General features: G+C 39.3%; 1 protein-coding gene across 9 annotated transcripts in view; it reads left to right on the forward strand.

Annotated features, from left to right (window-relative positions):
• LOC132341495 (ubiquitin-associated protein 2-like) overlaps positions 1-22,922 on the forward strand; it is a 183,354-nt gene that overhangs the window by 113,329 nt on the left and 47,103 nt on the right. For 7 of the 9 annotated variants that reach the window (XM_059873084.1, XM_059873076.1, XM_059873081.1 and 4 more), the window contains 7 exons: positions 440-647; positions 1,820-1,859; positions 6,204-6,387; positions 10,635-10,701; positions 12,032-12,218; positions 13,468-13,559; positions 14,472-14,522. In XM_059873084.1, the coding sequence (XP_059729067.1) occupies positions 440-647; positions 1,820-1,859; positions 6,204-6,387; positions 10,635-10,701; positions 12,032-12,218; positions 13,468-13,559; positions 14,472-14,522 (829 nt within the window). The remainder of the gene's footprint in view (positions 1-439; positions 648-1,819; positions 1,860-6,203; positions 6,388-10,634; positions 10,702-12,031; positions 12,219-13,467; positions 13,560-14,471; positions 14,523-22,922) is intronic. The other 2 variants (XM_059873078.1, XM_059873085.1) reach the window with 1 other exon arrangement.

A 22,922-nucleotide genomic window follows, 5' to 3' on the forward strand; every position in this document is an offset into this window, starting at 1 on the left:
TTCCTCTTTGCATAGTTCTGTTCGACTGCTACTTTAATGACAGAATTATGTTGTTAGAAGAGACTGTATGTTTCTCATCATATACCAGACTTTATGGATCTATTTGTTTAAAAAAGAGTTTATGTTCATTAATATATCCTTTGAGAAGGTGAAAATAACATGACCAAAAAAAGTGCCTGTGTGTAAACTCTTGTTTTGGTTGGGCTGGCAAGAGGAAGATGAATGGTGCTTAGTGCAGCAGATAGTTTTGAAGCAGTGATTACTGGGGACCAAAGTAAAATTATATATTTTTTCTCATTATTAGATTTTCTAGTATAAATAATGTATATTTGACTCCATGTTTAAGGTAGTTCTAGATAACTATATAGGAGCTGATATTTTCACAAAGGTACTTGAGATGTAGTGTGCCATGTTGATATATAATTTTTACTTTTTCCAGTGATCCTTTGAATACCTCTCTGCCAATATCCAATACAGTACAGGAGTCCACCTACACAACCTCTGCTGTCAGCTCTTCCAGTGTGACCTGCTCATCCCAGAGCACCAGCCCAGTAACAACTTCTTCCTATGAGCAGACTTCTGTGCTTAGTAGGATAGTGTATGAAAGCTCCATGGCTCCATCTGAACCAACCCCTGTTGCAGTTACAGTGAGTGAAATTCTGAAATAAGACTTTTAAAAAAGGGAAATATTCTTATCAGTGTTAGACTTGTATTACCCAAATATGTTAATATTTTAACCAAGCCAAGTGGTATTTTTGATTCTCAAGTCCATTCTGTTGTTTTTTCTTTTCCTATTTTGTAGCCATTTCTTGTATATGGGATATAAGAGCCTCTGCTTTTATGGGTTTTGACATCTTAAATTGCTGTTTGACCTTTATTCTTAGTAACACTTAACATTCTAGTTGAGTTTCCTTCCCTGAAGCTTAGTTTTTAAAAAAGGAACTATTTCTGTATGTAAATATCACTCATGGTATTTTGCCGTAAATTGACCATTTCCATTCAAAGGTATATTATTTATTAAATTAATATGGCACCTAGAAAATTAATCCCAAACTGTTTGTGGCCCTTCCAACATTATTCTTTTGTTTGATTTAAACTGCAGTTGGAATTAGTTTCATCTTTTATTTAAAAAAGCATAAGGAGAGATCTAATCTAGAACATAGAGAGTCTCAGGAGACATTCAAAAGCACCTACTCTATTTGTATATGGAATGTAGGTTTGTTTTAAGAGAATTTATTTTATCAAATATTTAAGGAATTTGTGAGAATTTGTAAGTTTATTTACTCCTAGCCTTTGTTATATAATGGCTCAGTCACACTTGTCTTCTGCACTAGCTCGTATTTACTGGTGAGGATCAAGCATAGACTATCCACTTCTGTACTCCAGCGTTATCCAAAAAACAACTCGTGTCTCTCAAGTCTTATCTTTCAATGGAAAAAAATTGGCATCTCTGTGTAACTTGGATAGTTAAGATTGTGAGTTGCATTAGATCAAAAACGCAACCATTTCCTATATGTTATAGCAATTCTTTCTTTCATATCAGTGTGAACCTGAAGTTTATGTTATATACAGTAGATGGGATGGTCTCCAGCTGATGGGTGCATTATGTATTTTGTATGTTCCATACACCTCACACTCGAGACAACTTTATTATGTGGTTTTGTTAAAGGCTATAAAAAAGTTAATTTTCTGTCTTTTTGGTCTTTCAATTTAGAATGAATATAGAATTTTGCATGAAGCATGTTCTGTGTGTGGTTTGGTCTGCAAATTTAATATTCCTATTTGATAATTTATTTATCCATTTCTTCTTTGTTTACAGAATGGACACAACAGTGTTAGAACACAGGCAACTCTTGACAGTAAGTTTACAAAGCTTGGTTGTGCAGAGGACTTTCTGATCCTTCCTTACTACTTGCTGTGTGCACAACTGGAGCAGTGATGTCTGGTTTAAGATTTTACATTGTTCTCACTGACTATTTTATTACTGACTCTCTTGAGTTTATTATGTATTTCCGTAGGATATACTACTTGCTGCTTGACTAGAACTGAAGTGTGAAAGCAGCTCTATTAAATCTACAAACCTAAGCAGTCTTAGAATTAAAGAAGCTGATTTGCTGCTGCTTTCTTTTGAATTTATCTGCCAAAATTAGGAGAAAATATTAAAAAATATAAAATTAAAAATTAATACAAAAATTTTTAGTAATTCTTCCAATTCTCAGTTGGGAAGCTGTGAATAGCATTTAGCTGTAATGACACAAAGTGACATTCTTAGAATGCACCTCTCATTGGGTATAGTGCTACTTGTGCCCTATTAGAAGCCCATGGGGAATAAGGGTGACTAACATGCTCCCTCTGCCAGGTACCTTGCTCCCTTGCAGTGGAGTAAGAATAACATAATACTGGCTCTGATACAGGCATTACTGTTATCTTCATCTTGGCCAGGTTCTAATGTGGTATTTTACTTGTAGCATCCCTACATCTCTGTTCCTGGAGTTAAAAAAATTAAATTCTAGTAATTAATCTTCTGACCTGTGCTGCTCTGTGAAAATTTTCAAGGGCAGCAGCGTGAATTAACATCTTTTGGAATTCCAACACTTTAAGTCTGTCTTCCTCTTAAGCATCTCTTCAGGTAGGTCACTAATAGGGCAGACTGGTTTTTTTATACTTCTGTGTAGAAAGAAGTTGGGCATTCAAACCTATAAACAATATTTTGTTAGTGCTAAGTTAAATTAAAATGAGCAGGAGGAGTGTATATGCCTGTGGGAGCTCAGCGCATCACTCCTGATATCCAGAGCTACCGAGAGAACCCTTGGGGGGCTTGGGAGTCTTAGAATGTTGCCAAAAGCACTTGGTGGCTTGATTTTGATCCATCTAAAGATGTGCCACCAATGTATGAGGAGATGGAACCTGTGAGAATCACTTGAGTGTGAATGGTGAAGAGAAGATATCATTATAAGGTAAATCACAAATTTTGGGGTTTTGGTACAAGGGGGTTATGGAGATAAGATAGAGAAATCAGGACGTGTCACCAAGCTCTTCTTTCTTCTTCCTATCTTCCATTTTCTGTTGTGATGTTGGCATTTGTGGATTGGTCTAGGGTGAGGGTGTACTTGGTGACGAGGGTGATAGGTATTGGAGATAAAAGGTAAATATGATATACGTAGTTTTTGTTATAAAAGATGCGGCCGCCTTGGGGGTGGGCAGAGTGCCTTTGGCTGCCGTGCTAGTCAGATCCTTCGGGCAGAGAAGAGACTTTGTAGATAAGAAATAATAAACAATTCTGAAGACAGAAAAAACCTAGCATCCAGACTTATCTTTTGAAGCCCAGCGTGCAAGAACCATCCTAAGCGTGTGTGAGAGCAGAGACAGACAGCCGAACCCCATATATACCCAAAGAGTTACCATTTGAATGATTGTTATATATAAAAACAACTTTTCAAGTGGAAAAGTTTCTTACTCTTATGTACAGAATTAATGAACAATGTATGAAATTCACTACAGGACTTGTTTTTTTTTTTGCTATGGAAAACAAAGATCTGAGAATTCCTAGTATTTTTGTAATTATTCTGTAACAGCTTTATTAGACCCTTTTTCTGAGCCAGTTCCCCTTTGAGAACACTTTTGGTCTTTTCTGTATTTCAAGCACATAAACTGGAATCAGTCTTCTTCCATGTATCTATTTCATTAATCCAAACTATTATGTATTTTCTCTTTTTAACATTTGAAAGTAGTGACATTTTCCCTTCTGCATGTGTTGATAATATTCTTAGTTCATAGGATGGTTTGGGTTGGAAGGGTTTTCAATTTTAGTTCCAACACCCTGCCATAGACAGGGATACCTTCCACTAGACCAGGTTGGTCCAAGCACCATCCAACCTGGCCCAGAACACTTCCAGAGATAAGGCAGCCACAGCTTCTCTGGGCAACTTGTGCCGGTGCCTCACCACCCTCACAGGGAAGAATTTCTTCCTAATATCTAATCTAAACCTACCCTCTTTCAGTTTAAAGCCATTCCCCTCTGTCCTGTCACTCCATGCTCTTGTGAAAAGTCCCTTTCCAGCTCTCTTGGAATCCCTTTAGGTACTGGAGGGCTGCTACAAGGTCTCCCTGGAGACTTTTCTTCAGGGTGAACAATCCCAACTCTCTCAGCCTGTCTTCACAGGAGAGGTGCTCCAGCCCTCTGATCATCATCTTGTCCCTACTTTGGACTCACTCCATCAGGTCCACCTTCTTCCGATGTTGGGGCCTCCAGAGCTGGACACAGTACTCCAGGTGGGGGGGGGTCTCATGAGCACAGAGTAGAGGGGCAGAATCCCCTCCCTCGACCTACTGGTTGCACTGCTTTTGATGCAGCCCAGGATACACTTGGATTTCTGGGCTGCAAGTGCACACTGCTGATTTATATTAATTTTTTCATTCACCAAGACCCCCAAGTCCTTCTCCCCAGGGTTGTTCTCAATCCATTCTCCACTCACCTTGTATTTGTGCTTGGGATTTCCCTGACCCAAGTGCAGGACCTTGCACTTGGACTTGTTGAACTACATGAAGTTTTCTCGAGCCTGCCTGTCAAGGTCACTCTGGATGGCATCCCTTCCTTCCAGCATGTTGACCGCATCACACAGCTTGATCTCTTCAAGAAACTTGCTGAGGGTGCACTCAATCCCCCTGTCCATGTCACTGACAAAGATGTTAAACAGCACTGGTCCCGACACCAATCCCTGAGGAACACCACTCATCACTAGTCTCCATTTGGACATTGAGCCCTTAACTGCAACTGTTTGAGTGCAACCATCCAGCCAACTCCTTATGCACCGCGTGGTGCACCCACCAAATCCATGTCTCTCCAGTTTAGAGACAATGATGTTGTGTGGGACAGTGTCAAATGCTTTGCACAAGTCCGGGTAGATGATGTCAGTCACTCTTCTCTCATCCACCACATTCCCCTTTTTCAGTCAGTGGGAACTTCACTGGACTGCCATGACTTCTCAAATATGATGGATAGTGGCTTAGCCACTTCCTCTGCCAGTTCCCTCCAGACCCACAGATGTATCTCTTTAGATCCCATGGATTTCAGGTTCCTTAAATGGTCTTGAACCTGATCAATAGAATTTCCTTCTCTGTTGTCAGTTATCCTCATACTTATTGCCAAGGCCAAGACTTCTTGATTTCTGTTTGTATAGCAATCTAGTAACCCGACTTGAGTCATTTAGTGAGGAAAGCAAAACAGTAACTTGAACAAACTGTGATGTGTATCTTCTGAGTGTATATGTGAATTTTCTTTTGTGACCATTCTAAGATTGTCTTTACATGCATTGCAAGTTAGTGATGACCTACTGGCTAGTGGTCTCTGATATGGTATAGAAGCATGGTCCAGCAGAAGGCAGGGCTCAACTCTCTCTTGCTTTTATTGGTGAATGAGTGCCTCTAATTCTGTGTATTATCTTCAGAGAACAAGAGATAAGTGTAGAAACAGCTGAGTATTCTGTTGGGCAGTAGAGTTGTTCAATGTCTTAGTATAGTGATCATTTGGAAAGGTACATCTGTGGTAAACGAGTTCTACTCTGTACTTAAAAGTACTATTCATGCTTAAAGTTTTTGTTATCTAGGTCACATAAAGTTAGACAATATTTGGCAACTCTTTAGCCATCAAAAGTGCTTAATGCTGTACCCAGTTGTGGCCTTTTATCATAGCTTCTTTTATTCTACTGCATTAAACATTTGACTCAGTTCTCTGAACTGATAAGTTGTATGTGCCCTTGTACTCCAGCGATCCATGTATTAAACATCAATGGTGCTGTGTAGGTTGCAATGAAGAAGCAGAGCTGTAGGTAAAAGCAGATTTGTATGGCACAAATTACTTCCGTTTGTGGAACCAAATGCAAGGAATTTCAAAGTGAAGATTGACTTGTGAACAAAAGGTCATAATCCAGATAGTGGGAGTTTAAGTGCAGAAGACTAGTTTGCTACACACATAGCATTGAAAATTATAAATCTACTGTAGGTGAAGAGCCTAAAGGGAAAAAATGATAGTTATGTTGCTGTTTGAATTTTCATTAATAGCCTTATTCTTGATACTGTTATTGGTTCTTACTGGTCAGGTTTTTGTAAACCAAGGGGAGAACACTGTTGTGTTCCTGAATCCAGGCTAGTATGTCAAGTATGCTGGAATTTGTCTTTAAATGTATCTTTTTAATTTGTTGCAGCTACTTCATCAGTTCCTGTGCTTAAGACAGAGCCTTCTCCCTCACTACCTTCTGCTGGTTCTCTGCCCAGCATGGTGTCCACTACTGCTTCACTTCTGCCTTCAGCATCGCAGCATGCAGGAACTTTGCCCAGCTTTTCTCAGTCCAGTGATCTGGCCAGCAGCTCACTCTCACAGTTAAGCAGGTACAGTAGGAGTTGTGATAAACTGAAAGGGGTTCAATTGTCAGGAAAGACAGACATAAGGGTGATTGTGTATGGGGCTGTCAGGCACCAGGGTCTCTCTTTCTGACATTAACTAGAATTAGGAGAGAGATTCAAAAGAGGCTAGGATGTTTCTGGTTACAAAGTATGAGCTCTGGGCTGCCTCTTAATGATAGAGCAGCTGCTGCCCATGGTTGTCTTGGTTTAAGACAAGTTATGAGGTGGACGCTTTGAAATAAGTTACCTCCCCTTTAGTTTTAACCAGTCCCTTTCCACCAATAAGGAGATATAAATATTGTTATAGATGAGTAATGGGATGATTGGCTCTCGCAATTAAGGGATGAACATTGTGTGTATGTTAAGAGAAGTTTTACTGATGTATAGTTATGGTATTGTAGTTTGTTGTTTAGACGTCCTCTGTTCTCCCCATAGTCCCCTTTCCCCCCCTGTGTATTGTTGCCACAAGACAGCCTGGGTTGTCCGAGACATGTGGAGGGAGGGTGTGTACATCTGCCCCTTGCATGGGGCGGTTGAGAATGGGAAAAGCTTGTTGATAGGGGATGCAGCATGACAACACCTCACCTCCAATCAAGTTACAAGAAAGTAGTCTCCTCCAATGGATGGCGAAGAAGAGTTGACTGACAGACTTTAGGAGAGGCCAAGGTTGCCTGATGCAACCCCCAGGGGTATAAAAGGTGGAGCAGCCATTTTGTAGACAAGCTCCTGGCAGACGGTCACACACTCCCAGTGCACTGTCCTTTTTCCTTATTCAGTCCTTTGTTGTATTTTGTTAAGGTTTAATAAACCTTTAAAATTTTAAAAGTGACAGGTCATTTCTCACAAATATGAGTAGATAGAAGTGAAAAAATAACAGTTTACAAAAAAAAACAAAACAGAAACAGGCAAACATAATAACAGTAATAGTCACTAGTTACAAAATTGCTGGAATCTCACAGACTCCCTGGGAACAAGGAGAAATTTAAAAATGGCAGAGTAACCCCTCCCCCAAGATGGCACCCTCCACAGACAAGCATGTGTGGAAAGACAAAGATGGCTGCAGCCCTCCCCCCTCTTTTCTCTCCAGTGGCAGTAGCAGCTCCATTGGTGAATGTGGCTGGCACACTCTGGCAGCTGGAACTTGGTCAAGGGCTAGAACTCGTGGAGAGACTTTGCCTTCCTCTTGGCAGAAGATGGCAAGGCAGCCAGCTGGGGCAACTTGGACTCTGTACCTTTCCATTTCCACTGGGCACTGCTGGTGGGCTGGGGCGATTGTATGGAGCGGGGGTGCAACCCTCTAGGAAAAAAACAAAAGAAACCCAAAAGAGAGCCTCTTCCCACTGGTGCCTTGACTCTATCTCCCTGCAAGAACAAAGGGAAAAAAGCCAGAGCCATGAGGCAAGAGAGAGTTCTGCCTGAGTGCCTCAACCTCAAAAAACCTGGGCACCTCCCAACCCTTGTGTGGTTGTTTTCCTGCTGCAGGGTCTTAAAGAGACAGTAACAATGCTGGGCACAGATAGATATGGAATACAATAACATTTTGGGTTACCCAGGACAGTGGTTTATAAACAACTTAGTGTTTCAAGTAGCTCTTGCTTCAGTCATGTCAGCTAAATTGATTCCCCTAGTTTATTTTTCCTCATTTTTCTGCAGTGCTTGCTGTTTGTTTTGTGTCGTATGTTTGAAGTTATTCCCTAACAATTTACTTCCCGGCTAATTTTGAAATATTGTGATTTCATTTATATTTGTATTTCTTAAAATTAGAAAATGGGAATGGTTCCACATGGAAAGTATGTGCCTTTTTCTAAAACATTTCCTTAAGACGCTTTGAAATGTCAGATTAGTGTTCCTGGAAGTGCATTTAGCACAGCTTAGCTCATTCACACTGTCTGTCTGATATTTTAGTGCCTGTCACTTGAGCTTTGTCCTTGGACAGGTGATATCCTGAGGCTGTGCTGATTATGTTTTAATACTCATCTTTGTACTGTATTTATTAATATAAGAAACTAATTTTATGGGCTATCACAGACTTTTTTTCTGTTAGACAGCTAGGACATAGTCTCTTAATGCACTAGTGTTTTCTGTTGAATAAAATGGTAAATGTGTCAAACAACAATAATTAATTCATTCACGTTGAAAATATATCCCCACATTTGTTTGTTGAAAAGCTGTGTACATTGGTAAAAATTTTAGTTGGAGGATTGATGCTGTTAGTCAGATACAAAGCACCATGAAAGATGATTCTTGAATTCCAAGCATGTCTGGCTTGGTTGTGCTGGTGGCTCTTGTCTGTCTCTACCATAGGTCAGATAGTGAATCAAGGCTTTTAGAAGAGCTGGGGAGAGTGGGCAAGGGAGTGGTTTAAAAATGTATGTAGGACTGAACTGTTTTTTTCCTTGCTGCTTGAAGTGGTGTCATAATTTCTGCAGGCAGAGAACAGTTTTAAAGAGTCAAAGTAAAATTAATCTATGGAACTGCCAACATTTATTCTGGTCCCACACCTCAAAAGAGCTGCCAGAAGTGTTTGCCCTTTAATTAGGGCATATAATTTAGCCTGCAACTTTGCTATGAAAACTACTGTATTTTCTTGTGACTATTTCCATAGAAAGCACTAAAATATTTGTTATGGTTAGGATCTCTCTTGCTTCTGATTTCAAATGAGGAGGGTTTTTTTGGACACCAAACCATACATAGTTTTTATATCTTTGCTTTGTCAGTGTTCAATTTGTTCATTGTGCTGTAAGTTATGTTCTTAACCTTGAATGTAAGGTATAACTTCTGTCACTGTAAATGTTTAAAAAACCATTTCAGTCACTTTTCAGGGAGATCTTAGGATTACAGATGTATGTCAGTGCTGCTGTTAGTGCCAATAGTTCACAGGCCTGGTCAGTTAGGAAAAAAAGATGGTGCTAAAGCAGAGTTGCTTTCTAAAGCAAAGCTATTGCAAATGTTTTTAATCAGGGGATTCTTTATTTTCATATTTTACAGTGTATGTATAAAACAGAACTAATAGTTCTGTTTCATCTTTTCAAAGAGGAAATTGGTTTTGGTAGGGTGTAGTGGTATTAATGGGCCTTGATTAAATTGACAAATTCTATAGTAGTAAGGCTAACTTTTGGGCTTTCACAGATGGTCCTCTTTTGCTGGGGTTTTTTTTTTTTGAGCCCTGTCTTTTGATGGTTTCTTGGGGCCTTTGGTATAGTTATGGGGCAAATACCCTGCAGTTCTCATTGGTTGAACTAATGTTATACAGGTTATGTGAGAAATACCATAATGACTCAAACGAAAGCACTATCTCACCTAATTAATACTTGTGCCCTATGGCAAGCAGCAGCAGTTGCTTATGGAAAGAATGAGAAACAAGCCATGTGTTTCTGTGAGCGTTCTTCTGGTTTTGGACTTTACATAATTCCTGAACCAGCATTTATTTTTTTCTAAAAATATAGTAATTTGATAATTATAAATGAATGGTGTTTTAGATGTTTCTTGTTAGTAATAGTTGTTTCTGTACTTCATTTTTTTAATTAAACCGTAGTAGGATATTAGTTAAAGGGAAAATGTTATGGGGGTGTGTGTGTGTATATATATACACGTTTCTACAGACAATTTTTTCTTTATTATCCTACTGTGTGTATATGTGTATACACATAGCTACAATTTTTATTCTTTAACTAATATTCTACTACCTACTCTATTTGTATACATGTATGTGTGTATATTCATACATATATATTTTAAATGTTTTAGGAAAAAATAATTTTATTGACTGTGAGAAATGACTGCTCACTTTTAAAATTTTAAAGGTTTATTAAACTTTAACAAAAAAATACACAAAAGGACTAAATAAGGAAAAAATACAGCACTGGGAGCCACCGTAACTATCAGCCACATGCTCATCTACAAAATGGATCCTCTGCCTTTTATATCCTTAGCCCCTCCCAAAGTTTTGTCAGTCAACTCCTTCTCTGCTGTCCATTGGTGGAGATTACCTTCTTATATCTTGATTGGAGGGCAGGTGTTGTTATGCTGTGCCATGTTAATAAGCTGGCCTTCTCTAAATGCCCTGACTACTGAGGGTATTACAAGGGGGAGGGGAAAGAGGACTATGGGAGAACATATTACAGTAACATCACTATACATTTTAACATCTGCATAATATCTATCCCTTAATTGTGAGAGCCAACTATTATATTACTCATCTATAACCTTAACTCTTTGCAATTCCTTTTTAGCTCCCTTTCCAATCATCAGAGCAGCTTCTCCCCTGCCTCAGTGTTGTCTTCAAGCACATCACATGTGGTAAGTCCTATTTGCATTTCCACGGATATTTGGCATATAGTCAGTTTATCTGACGATTAAGACCCTCTCTTAGTTCAGTGTGTTCCAGTATGCTAATAACCGAAACAAGAGCTTTATCTCAGGGAAGGAGGACTGCCAGCTCTCTAGTGGTAAAAAAAGTCTTTACCACTTGTGATTTGTACTTGATCAGGACTAGCTGTTACAGAGACTTGCCAGTCACACTATTGTAGAGGAAATTTTTGTGCCAGCAAGGGAGCATGGAATATAGAAATAATTTTTTATAAAAAATGTGTTTAAAAAACAAATAAAGCTTTAGATGTGGCTGTCTGAAACTGCTCTAAAATGTGGGTCCTTCGCAGACTCCACTGGAGAGATTAGCTGGCAAAGTGCAGGTGATGGAGTGGTACATGTCATGACAAATGTTTCAGGACAGATGATTTTAGAGTTTACCATGTGACATTGTTGTCACATGTGTATTTAATGCATTAAAGATAACAAGGCAAATGATAGTGAACACAGTGCTCTAGATGAGGTTGCACAAATGAAAGTCAGAGAGACACTGCCTTGTTCTGTCTTTACAATCCCATTTGGGGTGTGCAGATAGGTTACTGCTTTTCTTTATGCTTGAATTTTTGTTTGTAAGGCTCCACCCTTGTTTTGTATGTAACTTTAAAATCACACTTATCAAAATGTACTCCTTTTTTGCTGTCAGAGTTCTTTTTGGCTTCTGTGTGTCGATGACACTGTTTTGCAGTTGTGATCAGCTTACAGCTAAAGCACTGTATTGTGCTGAATTCAAACCAGGAACTCCTTTATCCTCATGTGTTCCAGTAATACATTTTATTTGTGTTTCAGTTTACCACACTGACTCTGTTGTGGGGCACTGCAGTTTCAATCTTTTAAATTCCACAAATGCACTGAAGAAATCACAATAGCAGTGTCCTGTATTTTGAAAATAAATATTGTCTTTTGGAAGAATATAGTTTATTTAACATAACAAATACTAGCTTAAAGGAGTATACAAGCAAAAAGGGCAAGAAATAATGCAAGGGAGTGACATTTGAGTTACTGTGGTATAATTTTGTGATGATATAGCAGTTTGAATCTGTCTCATGTAATAATTTTCTTTGAATGCTTAAAAATCACAAGCATGCAACTTAATTGCTTGCCTGATACATAGATAATGCATTATTTTTTACATGTGCTGCTGTTACTTAATAGATTGTTGGATTGTTGGGTTTGATTTTTAGTTTTGTTCCCTCCCCCCCCCCGCATCTTTCACTGTGCCTCATTTGCTCTGTGATCCTCAATCTTTTTGTCTCCTTTCTAGCACACTAGTGTTGAGAACACAACTTCACTTCAGCCTTCAACAACTTTTTCAACTGCTTCAACCTCAGCCACTAGCACCACCTCTTCGGTTGTCAGCATGGCAAGCAGTATGAACACTACAGCTAGCCTTGGCCTGAGTGTCACCAGTGTTTCTGCTACCACACGGGCAGCTCCCTTAATGTCTTCAGGTTTGCAATAGTAACAGTTTATGTGGAGAGACAGAGGACTTCAATCAGCAGGGCTGTCAGTTGAGCATCTTGCCAGCTATAGCTACGCTAAGAAATCCACGCTTGACTAGCATTTTCAGCATGCTTTATTTTCCGGGTTATAAAATAAAATTGCCTGGGTTTGTGTATTTGAGATATTTGTTAGGACATTATGTGGCATTTATGTAACATATTCCATCCCCAAAGAGCTTTGTTAATAGAAACCAGAGTAATTCTGACTTTGGAAGTTTTGGACTAGATTGACCCTGTTTGTATTCCAGGTTATAATCAGCTCTTTGCTGTGAGTTCACATTAGCTTTAATTTCAGTCTTCTCTGTGACTTGAATTTATTTGTCAGTGTCAAAATATACTGCAGTGTCCTCATTATCATATGCCACTTCCCTATTGCCACATCTAGAGAAAGGAAAAAAGTGTCTGATGTCTGGGTCATTCCACAGAAAATAGCACTTCAGAAAAAGGAATGACAGAGGGAAGGTTGGGAGGCTTCTTGCACTGAAATGAAAGCAATACTAAATTCTCTTTCTTTTCTAATTAGCCTGAACTGCTAAAAGAACATCATAGGGAGGGAAGTGAATGGTTTAAATATTGAGATCAGACTTACGTACAGAAGAATTTCTCATTTCCACAGCTTGTAAATAAAGTTTCTGATGACTGGTCAAAATTATTTTTTTTACTTTTTTGCTTCCTAGCTCTGCTTCATGTAGGCAATTGAAACTGTTTCAATTTCCTCTTTGCTATTCCCAGGTGCAGTAAGTCACCCACAAAAAGTATGCTGGCAACATTTAGTGCTTTCCAGTCTATTGCTGGTGATAAGGGGCAATGTGTTGACAGAGCAGAAAATTAAAGGAGATAATTTGCTCTTAGACTGAAAACAATGCCTGAATTTTGCCTTCAGGAGAGGACCAAGGAATGGAGACGTTCCAGAAATTATTGTAATTCTCTTGGACAGAGTAAATAACAAAATTAGACTGTTCTCTGATGGGACACTTTTCAGTCTTTAATAGCCTATGGTTTCCCTTCCTTGAGGCATGGTTAAACTCTCTAGGCTATTTTGAGCATTTTCATCAACCAGCACAAAATTCTTCTGTGTAGTTCTGCTTTTACAAACTAAGACAGTGCAGCTGCCAGGACTTGTGAGCTATCTTGTCTCAATGCTGAAACCTTTTCTTTTCTAAAGACTTGTTAAAGTGCCTGTATTTTAATTCTATAGGCAAAGCTCCCCCAAATCTGCCTCAAGGTGTATCACCCTTGTTGCATAACCAGTATGTTGTGGGACCTGGAGGACTTCTGCCCGCCTACCCAGTAAGCAATTTGTTTGTCCTTGATTGATTAAGCCTTGGTGCAAGTGAGCCCTCCAGACCTGCTGTTGTCTATGCCAACACATTTCTGTTGGCACATGTTGCACCTGGAATTCTTGTTCCAAATGCTGAAGAATGTTAAATGTATTCAGCGAGGGTTTACTGTTGATAGTAAACTGTATAAGTGTTGGTACAGACCTGATCTGGCTGCTGTTGTAGGTAAACATGCATGTTGCTATGGTTTTCAGCGTTATCAGGTTTTAGGCCCTTTGAATAAAATTAGATCCATTTAGGTTTGTATTACTGGAGTAGATAGTATTATGTAGTAATGTAATAGTAATAGTGCATAGTAATGGTTGAAATGTGCCATGTATCCTGTCTGTCATACTTTGATAGATTGCATGTAACTTTTTGGTGTCTGACCAGGGTGAACATATTTTTGGTTATCTGTTTTTTGAATCAGAAACTTAATTCTAATAATTCTTCTATATTACACTGAATGCGAGGGGGATACCATAGGTTGCTTTGTGTTCTAGTAATCAAATCTTAAATCTTGCTATTTTCAGAAGTAATTATTACAGCAAGGAAGACTGTTGCTCTTACTCCCAATTCTGAATGCCCTGTAGATTTTAAACAATTTGATGAATGATGCATCTGCGAAAACCATATTGAACATGCAACAGTAATATTCTCAGAGGACTGCTGTCACAAGGAAGCAACATCAAAGTGAAAAGCCGTTTTAAACTTTGCTCTACTAGCCTTGAAATGCTACAGTGCACCATGATAGCACAATGTGACATATATCTGTACATCTCTAAAATAGACTGGGCCTAGGTCAAACTGTTTAAACAGAGCCCCAAATTGATCATCATCAGAGAAATGTGTTATAATGTTTTATTTTTTATCTGTCTTTAAGCAGATTTATGGTTATGATGATCTCCAGATGCTTCAATCCAGGCTACCAATGGTAAGTAAATGGCTTGCTTTATTTAGTTTTAAACAAGTTATCTTCAGTGTTGATCATTTGTGCAACACAAATTAATTCATTTGATAGTGACTGGGAGCTTATCTCTATGTTCTATATTCTGTTTTTTTAATCATCCAGTTTTCTAGGTCGTATAAATTGATACAGTGAAACTGTCAATTTGCAAACAGAAGCAAATGTGCTCTGTGCTTGTGAAGTGATATACTGAATAAATAGACTCCACAACTAGATGCAGTTATGAAGTGGGTATGTATTGTCAGCACCCGGCACAAGCGAGGTAGTTCTTGTGAAAACTTGTGCCCTGAGCCCTGGTCTGAGCCTCATCTTTATTCACAAAGGTGTTCCATATGCAATACATTACACAAGCTTTTCATACATATTCAACCCCTGGCCCCGCCTGTCCTCGCCTCGCATGGTAATTAGATCCACGCCCTTCTGGGCATGCGTTGTTTGCTGTGGTGGTCGCACAGGGGTCTTTGGTGGTCTCTGAGGCCGAAGATTGTGGTCTTCCTCATGATTGAACTTATGAACTTTTCTCCTTTGCACATGTGCTTTTGGTCCCTTGGTGCTTATCTGAGTACATCTGTCGGTCTTGATGATCTTGGAGACAGAGGAGCCCCTTTATCTGGGTTCCTTGCATCCCTTGGTCTTCTCGCTGTATTGTTCTTTATGCAAGAAGCTTCAGAAATTTGCATTTTCCTATGCCCTTTGTACCATGGCAGAGGTTTCTTTAGTAAAAAGGTTAAAATTCAACACATAATTCTACAAGCTAAAATTTAAATGCTTAATTCATATTGCTAACTCAAGTGAACTCCAAAAATCTCTATTTCACTTGTGAGTTGAGAAAATTTTAATTGTTATAGGGAGAGTATGACATGTTGTCAAAGCTAGTTGAAGTCTGTGTCAATGTTTTCTTTTACCAAGAGGTAGGATTGAACAGCAAGTAAACAAATTGGCAGCCCGTAGGTGCATCTGACAGCTTTTGGAGGTGCTCATGTCACTGAAACTGCGGGGAAAAACAAATAACCTCCAACAACATTTTTAATTTTAGAGAGTTATTACTGTATTCTGGCCAGGATGTACCACAGAAATCCTCTCATCCACACTTAGGCCAGATGTGCAGAGAGAATCATTCCATGACACACGTTTTTGCAGGATTTTCTCCCAAACTTTATAGTCAAATCTCATAGTGATGCACTGTTTTAGAGTTCATTGGTCCAGAGTTGAGCAACCCTCAGTTTTCAGTTTCCCATTGGATCTGAATCTCCTCGCCTCCAATGTTAATTAGTTTTTCCTGGGGCAAAGGCAAACAAAACCCCTTGACTAAAGTTATGCAAAAATTTTTAAACTGGTATGTTTTCCAACACTCATAGGTGGTGATCTTTGCATGTGCATCATGGCAACAAATGCAGGTGAGCTGCAGGAGGGAGAGTAAATGAAGTTTTCTTCTTTACCTGGATCAAGAATGTAAATGGCTTCAGTGAAGCTGAGAGTTAGATTCACAAAGAGTCTCAGCCTAGATGGCAGAAAGGTAAATAATTTTGTTTTCAGAAAACTAGGACAAGGATCTTGAAGAGAACGTTTGGTAGTATGTTACTGAGAAAAGTCACCGGATTTAGTGATTCAGTGCATCTCTAGATGCAGAAATGGAGCAACGAGCAGTAATCTGAAAAGAAATATCACTGGATGAATGCCATAGATAAAGGTCGAAGTCAGAACCAGGTCTTTCATGTGGAGTCTGGGGACAGCCAGAGTGAGATAGTCAAAGGTAAATACAGGGATGTCCAAGACAAAACCCTGTCCAGCTGCACAGCCTGAACACCTGTCTCGAACTCAGGCAACTTTATTTTATAACCCAGCAAATAAAGCATGCTGAAAATGCTAGTCAAGAGTGTAGATTTCTTAGTCCAGTTATGGCTAGTCTTAGGAAGAATGACTGAAGGAGCTGGGGTTGTTTAGCCTGGAGAAAAGGAAGCTCAGGAGAGGCATTATTGCTCTCTACAACTACCTGAAAGGAGGTTGTTGTGAGGTGGGTGTTAGTGTTATTAAAAACAGAGTTCAAGATAAAGAAGTTTTGTAAAGTTAAATAAGGGATAAAAAAAAAGAGACAAAAGCCCAGTGCCAGGGTGCTCCTAGCAAACAGCCAAAGGACACACCAGTACATACAGACAGTGTTATCTTTATATGGTTACATCTGTGAGGTACATGCATATTCATGTTTTCATACATTATTCAAACATTCTTGCGAGATTTCAGATGTTTTGGGAACTCCTTTGTTTGGCCTTTTCGCATTCCGACTTATCTGCATGACATCCTGTGTGTCAGGTCAATATATTTTATTTCTTCTTGTGTCTCCATCCTGCTGTTTCACATCCTCTGATAAGCATTTAGTATGTCCTCCTTAAGTTTAACATGGTATTCTCTACTTGTCCTCTGATGGTCTGGTTTGTGTCACAGTTATCTTATCACTTAGAGGATTCAGTCAACGGAAAGGGGAAAACATGATCACTTTACACCATTTGTTAGGTTACACAGAGGTATTTTAACACCTAGTGATCAGCTAAGGCCTATAATATAGCATATTCACCCCACTACTATTTCTATAAACTATGCAGTGCATACTTAAAGTTATAGATTTTGTTATACTGACAAACAGCTAAATAAAGGTATACATGATATTGTATCTGAATACTTATGATTGATGCAAAAACTAATATATAAATGCGAAAGCCAATATCATATTGCAGTCCTCTTTTTTAACAGTGTCTTCTCCCATGGAACAAGTGATAGGACAAAAAGGAATGGCCTCAAGTTGCACCAGTGGAGGTTTAGACTGGATATTGGGAAAAATTTCCTCATGGTGTTATAAATAATCAGCGAGAAAGCTAAATTAATAATGATAGCGAAAGATTTTATTTTCGCGACCAAAAATACGGTCCCTGATAGCCACAGTCAAAGAGACATTGTCAAGCCTGGGATCGGCGCTGGGTGAACTTAGATCTGACCTCTATCGCATTGGACTTCTTTCTGTTCACAAATGCAGTCTCTGGCGGGGCTGTTTTATACAGATTTTTTCTGCCTGAGGCAGAGGTGCCTCCATTTTTTGTCACCTTGCATATGCATGAAGTTTCTTTTCACTGTACAGGGCTGGACAATGCTGTTTCTTGGGAGGTGGTGGGCATTGATCATATCAGGAGAAGTCAGGTATTCAAATGTATGTTCTTGACTACCTAGGTTATTTTGATTGATGATACTTATCAAGCACTGATAGTTCTTGGGTGTTCCCAGGTGGTTCCAGGAGAAGCCCATCTCCACACCGTCCTTTTGTTTGCTAACGAGACATTCTTTCCTGCTGCCACCAGGAGTTTCGCAACTTCTATGTGGTAATCTGTCTCTGGGCTGTCCGTGGTCTGAGGCTTTTTGGATTTTTGTTACATGTATAATTTATTTAACAATTTTTATTTTATACATTTTCCACACAAGCATGAATTACTTTACATCACATATTACAATGGAAAGGGTTGTCAAGTATTGAAACAGGCTGCCCAGGGCAGTGGTTAAGTCTTCTCTGTCTGTAATGACCTGATGTAGGTTGTGGTGAAGCGATACGTGGAATAAATAGACTCCACAACCTGATGTAGGTATGAAGTGGGTATGTATTGTCAGCGCCCCATACAAGCGAGGTAGCTCTCGTGAAAACTTGTGCCCTGAGCCCTGGTCTGAGCCACATCTTTATTCACAAAGGTGTTCCATATACATTACATTGCACAACCTTGCCATGCATATTCAACTCTCTGGCCCTGCCTGTCCTTGCCTCGCATGGTAATTAGATCCACGATCTTCTGAGTATGTGTTGTTTGCTGTGGTGGTTGCACAGGGGTCTTTCAGTGGTCTCTGAGGCTGAAGGCTGTGGCCTTCCTCATGATTGAACTTATGAACTTTTCTCCTTTGCACGTGTGCTTTTGGTCCCTTGGTGCTTATCTGAGTACGTCTGTCAATTTTGATCAGCTTGGAGACAGAGGAGCTCCTTTATCTAGGTTTCTCGTATTCCTTGATCTTCTCTTGGTATTGTTCTTAATCACAAGAAGCTTCAGAAATTTGCATTTTCCTATGCCCTTTGTAACATGACAGAGGTTTCTTAAGTAAAAGGTTAAAATTCAACACGCAATTCTACAAGCTAAAATTTCAGTGGTCTCTTCCTTTCCCTTGTGTATTGCCTTTGTTTTCATATTAGCTGATCTTTTCACATTTGGAAGGGTTGTGAAATGTTGTTTAGAAGAACCTGGGCAGCCCCCTCCTGGACCAAGGGCCTTGAGGGGGGAAGCGGTGGTTGCCGCAGTTATGACGGCAGCTTCTGAGGAGGTGGCAGCTTCTGAGGAAGTGGCTCTGGGTGTAGGCACTTGATTGTTGGATGTGTTCCTGGATACAGCTGCCCCAGCTCCTATGTCTGAAGCTCTTGAGGATAAGAAAGGCTTTTCCTTCGGATACATATATTGCTCCTACTCCTGCTGGGTTGGGTCCCTGGCTGTGGTCCCATGAGTGTGTGCCTGTAACAGCAGTATTGTGCTTTCTCTACCTTTTTGCCCGAGATGGCTGGGGAGCAAAGAAGAAAATGCCCCCCATAAGACTGTTTGTAAGCCAAAGTTCTTGCATTTGGGATGGCCTTGAGACCCTGTGCCCCAAGAGGAGGGATATCCAAGAGTCCTCTGGAGATGGAGCTGAACCAACTTATCTAGTTAGAGCTCTAGTAGGAGAAGGAGGTGGTCGTTTCACTTGCTGAAGTTTTAAGGTCCCCTCCAACAGCAAGGATCACATTTTACTTCTATGAGAGCTATTGTCAAATGTGACAAACACGTTCACTCTCCTGTGAAAATTTAAAAAGTTTAATAAAGGGCAATAAGAAACAAGGACCTGAAACAGAGTGGGAATTTAATAGAATAGAAATCCATTTCAGATTTAGGTGAAATGTGCCACTTTGAATTATTAAGTCTGTAGCTTGCTAACATACGTGAACTTGTTTAGTCTGTTAGCTTTGCTGCAGTCACAAAAACTGCCTCAGCCGAGGAAAAAGGAATGCAATTTCCAAGCTGAAGAGATAAGAAGGGCCCCTTGAATTTTGAAATGAAGGCAAGTGATGGACAGGATGACCAGAGAGTTTTCTCTGTACAAGGACTAGTTGGAAGTTGTAACGCGAAACCACTAAAATGAATATGTATGAACCTTTTGTGAAACTCTATGCATATGTACCAGTAAGGGGGGGATAAAAAAGGATTGGGAATTCTCAGGGGCACGCATGTCCTTTAGGGGGAGCAACCCCCACATGCATCCAGCGCTGTAATAAACATACTGGCTTTACAACTTTTACAAAGTTGTAGAGTTAGTTTTTTTCTGCAAATCAGACCATAGAGCAAAGGGTATTATGGCAAGGTCCATCTTGACACTCAGCCAAGAGCACAGTTATCTTTGTGGATACCCCTTAAATGCCTTTTCCCTTCAACCTGTTGCATATTCACATATCCTTATGAATAGTAAGCTTTTCCCCATACTAGTTTACATGTTCCAAGAATTGTTTAGCATGTCTCCTCCTTGGATCCGCCTTTTTAGAGCATGCTTATTCCTTGGTTGTGGTTTTAGTCCATTCTTATCACCTCCAATTTTTGGGCTTTGGTCCACACTGTCTTCAGACGGTGAGTGCTGATAGTTGGCATATCTATAGCAAGTTACCTCATCCTATGTTCATTAGATCTTATCCCATCTAAGAAGACATTTTAACACAAGCATAGCTATTTCACTAAGCTTAATTAACAACAGAAATAAAAACTTTATAACAAAGTTATTTTAACACTACACATATAAAACCCATTTTAATATTTGTGAAAAGCCAATATTATATTTTGTATCCATAATGTCATATGTTTTATCAAAGCTTTTGGATCAGGGAAAATGTCTGTGTGGTGGTGTTGACAGGCTGGGAGCCATGGTCTTGTCAGGCAATGTTGTGTTAAGGAGTGCTATGCTTTGGGTGCTGGCATATGCATGATGTTTTGGCATACCTAGGTCCCCTTGTCACCGAAACTGCAGGAAAAACAGAAACCCTCCAACAGCATTTTTAGGGTTAGAGAATCAAGGCATTACATTATTTCTGGCCAGGATGTTGTTCTGGTCAGGATGTGCAACAGAAATAATTTCATCCACATATAGCCTGGGCTGTGCAGAGAAAATCAGTCCATGACACATGAATTTTACTAGATTTTTCATATACTTATATATAGTAAATGCAGGGCAACCCCAACATCTGGGAGAAATTATGAGGAGGATTCCATGGATATCAGAAGGCTAATTAATAATTTATTATACTATATTATTTTATAGTATATTACACTATATTACATTACGTGTAAACTGAATCTGCACAAGCACTCAACTCCACTGCACTGAACAGAATCTCGTGACTGTCTGCCGACAGACAGAATCTCTGACACACAGAGATTCAATTGGTCAATGAATCAAAATGCTCACATCAGAATCCAATTACTAATTCCCTTCAGGTAAACAATCTTCCACAATGCATTCCACTTGTGAACAACAAGAGGCGCAGCAACTGAGATAAGAATTGTGTTTTCTTTCTCTGAGGTTCCTCACTGCAATTCCCAGAAATATCCTTGGGAAGTTGTGCCTTACTTTTCTTTGTGAAGAGAAATGTGGCCACACTTATACAGTCAAAACCCACAGAAATTCATTGGCTCAATGTTCATTGGTTCCAAGTTATATAGTTCTTAGTATTTGGTTTCCTATTGGCTACAGATCTCTTCGGCTCCGATGCTAATTAGGTCCTCATTCTTATCTCTCTTTTCCCAGAACAGGTGTCTCAGACCATACCATGGGTGCTATTTTGAGTTGATAGTCCGTTAATGGTCCTTGATGGCCGTTGATGTGTTTATCTTTTGTGTATCTTCTGTGCTACTCCCAGTCTGTTGAGATGTTAAGTTCATCAGGCCTCACCTGGTGTTATGACCAGATATGAGAGTTTAGATAAGTACTTTCCTATTGCCCAGGCCTCTGTCAGCAGACAGTAGTCTTATTGGGGCAGCCAGCACCCCAAAACCCGCTCTCATCCACAAGTTCTTTAAGAATGGACGATTAGGTTTATTATAGAATGAATTATTTATTTAATAGAAACAAATTTATCAGACATTAAGACTCTAAACAGACTATTTACTACACAGGCATAAAACAACAACAAAAAAAAAAGGAACTACTAGTAGATAACATGCAGTGTGAAGCCCAAAACTGGGCAAGAAAATAAGACTCTATAGTCAGACAGCTATAGAGCAGGTATTTGTTTATTCAGTGCTGGGACTGAGGCGAATCTCTCTGCCAAAAACTCACTCAATCTTCTTTAGCCTGCAGTTGCATTTTAAAAGTCCTCCTGCACAACATCGCCATTACATATCATTGGCATACTCATATTTGCATAAAGCTGTGTCATGATTTTATAGCAGTTTTTGCTTTCATGCATGCATCAGTTCCTTCTGTTCTGGTCGTCAGTCTTCTGGTGGTCTTTTGATGCAGGCTTCTGTAGTCTTCCTCACGTTTGAACTTTTTACATCTATCTTCAGCACATGCCTGGTGCTTCTTGTTTTTTCAGTCTAACCTGTTTTTAGCTAATTTTGCAGTTTGTAAATTTCGTTAAAATTTGCTATCTTGCTCATGATGGCGTTTGTTATCTCACTTGCCCTGCTGTCTTGCTTTCTTTGTTATCTTGCTTACTTTACCTGCACATGTTGTTACAATGTTACTTAGAGTTAACCTTTTGTTACTTACAACTTAGGAATCAAGCGCGTGATTAAAGGTACCTATTTACAGCTAGCAAAGAAATAGTATAGATTAGGATTCAATGTATCTTACCATCCAGTTGTTGATGGGGCACACATTGAAATCCTTTCCTTCAATTTCCGGAAAAGTAGCTACGAAGATGCGTTCAGGCTTGGAGAAGTAGCCGTCTTACACGTTTCCAGGGAGTGTGTAAGGGGTGTTTAAAATTACTAGATAATATTGGCTTTCGCATTTATGTATTAGCTTTTGCATGTTGTTATTGATCATAAGTATTTAGATATGATACAAATTATGGTTTTTTAGCTGATTGTTAATATAATATGCTCTATCGGCTTAAGTATGTACTATATTGCACATGGAAATAGTAGTGTAATGAATATAATATCTATGTATCACTTATAGAAATAGTGATATGATTAACATATTGTACTATAGACCTTAGCAAAACATAAGATGTCAAAAAGCTTTTGTGTAACTAATGTGATAGATGAGCAATGCGATGATTGACTCAATTAAAAAGCAAATATCATGTATATATGTTAAGAA

The sequence above is a fragment of the Haemorhous mexicanus genome, chromosome W (assembly GCF_027477595.1).
Source record: "Haemorhous mexicanus isolate bHaeMex1 chromosome W, bHaeMex1.pri, whole genome shotgun sequence".
Classification (NCBI taxonomy): Eukaryota; Metazoa; Chordata; class Aves; order Passeriformes; family Fringillidae; genus Haemorhous; species Haemorhous mexicanus.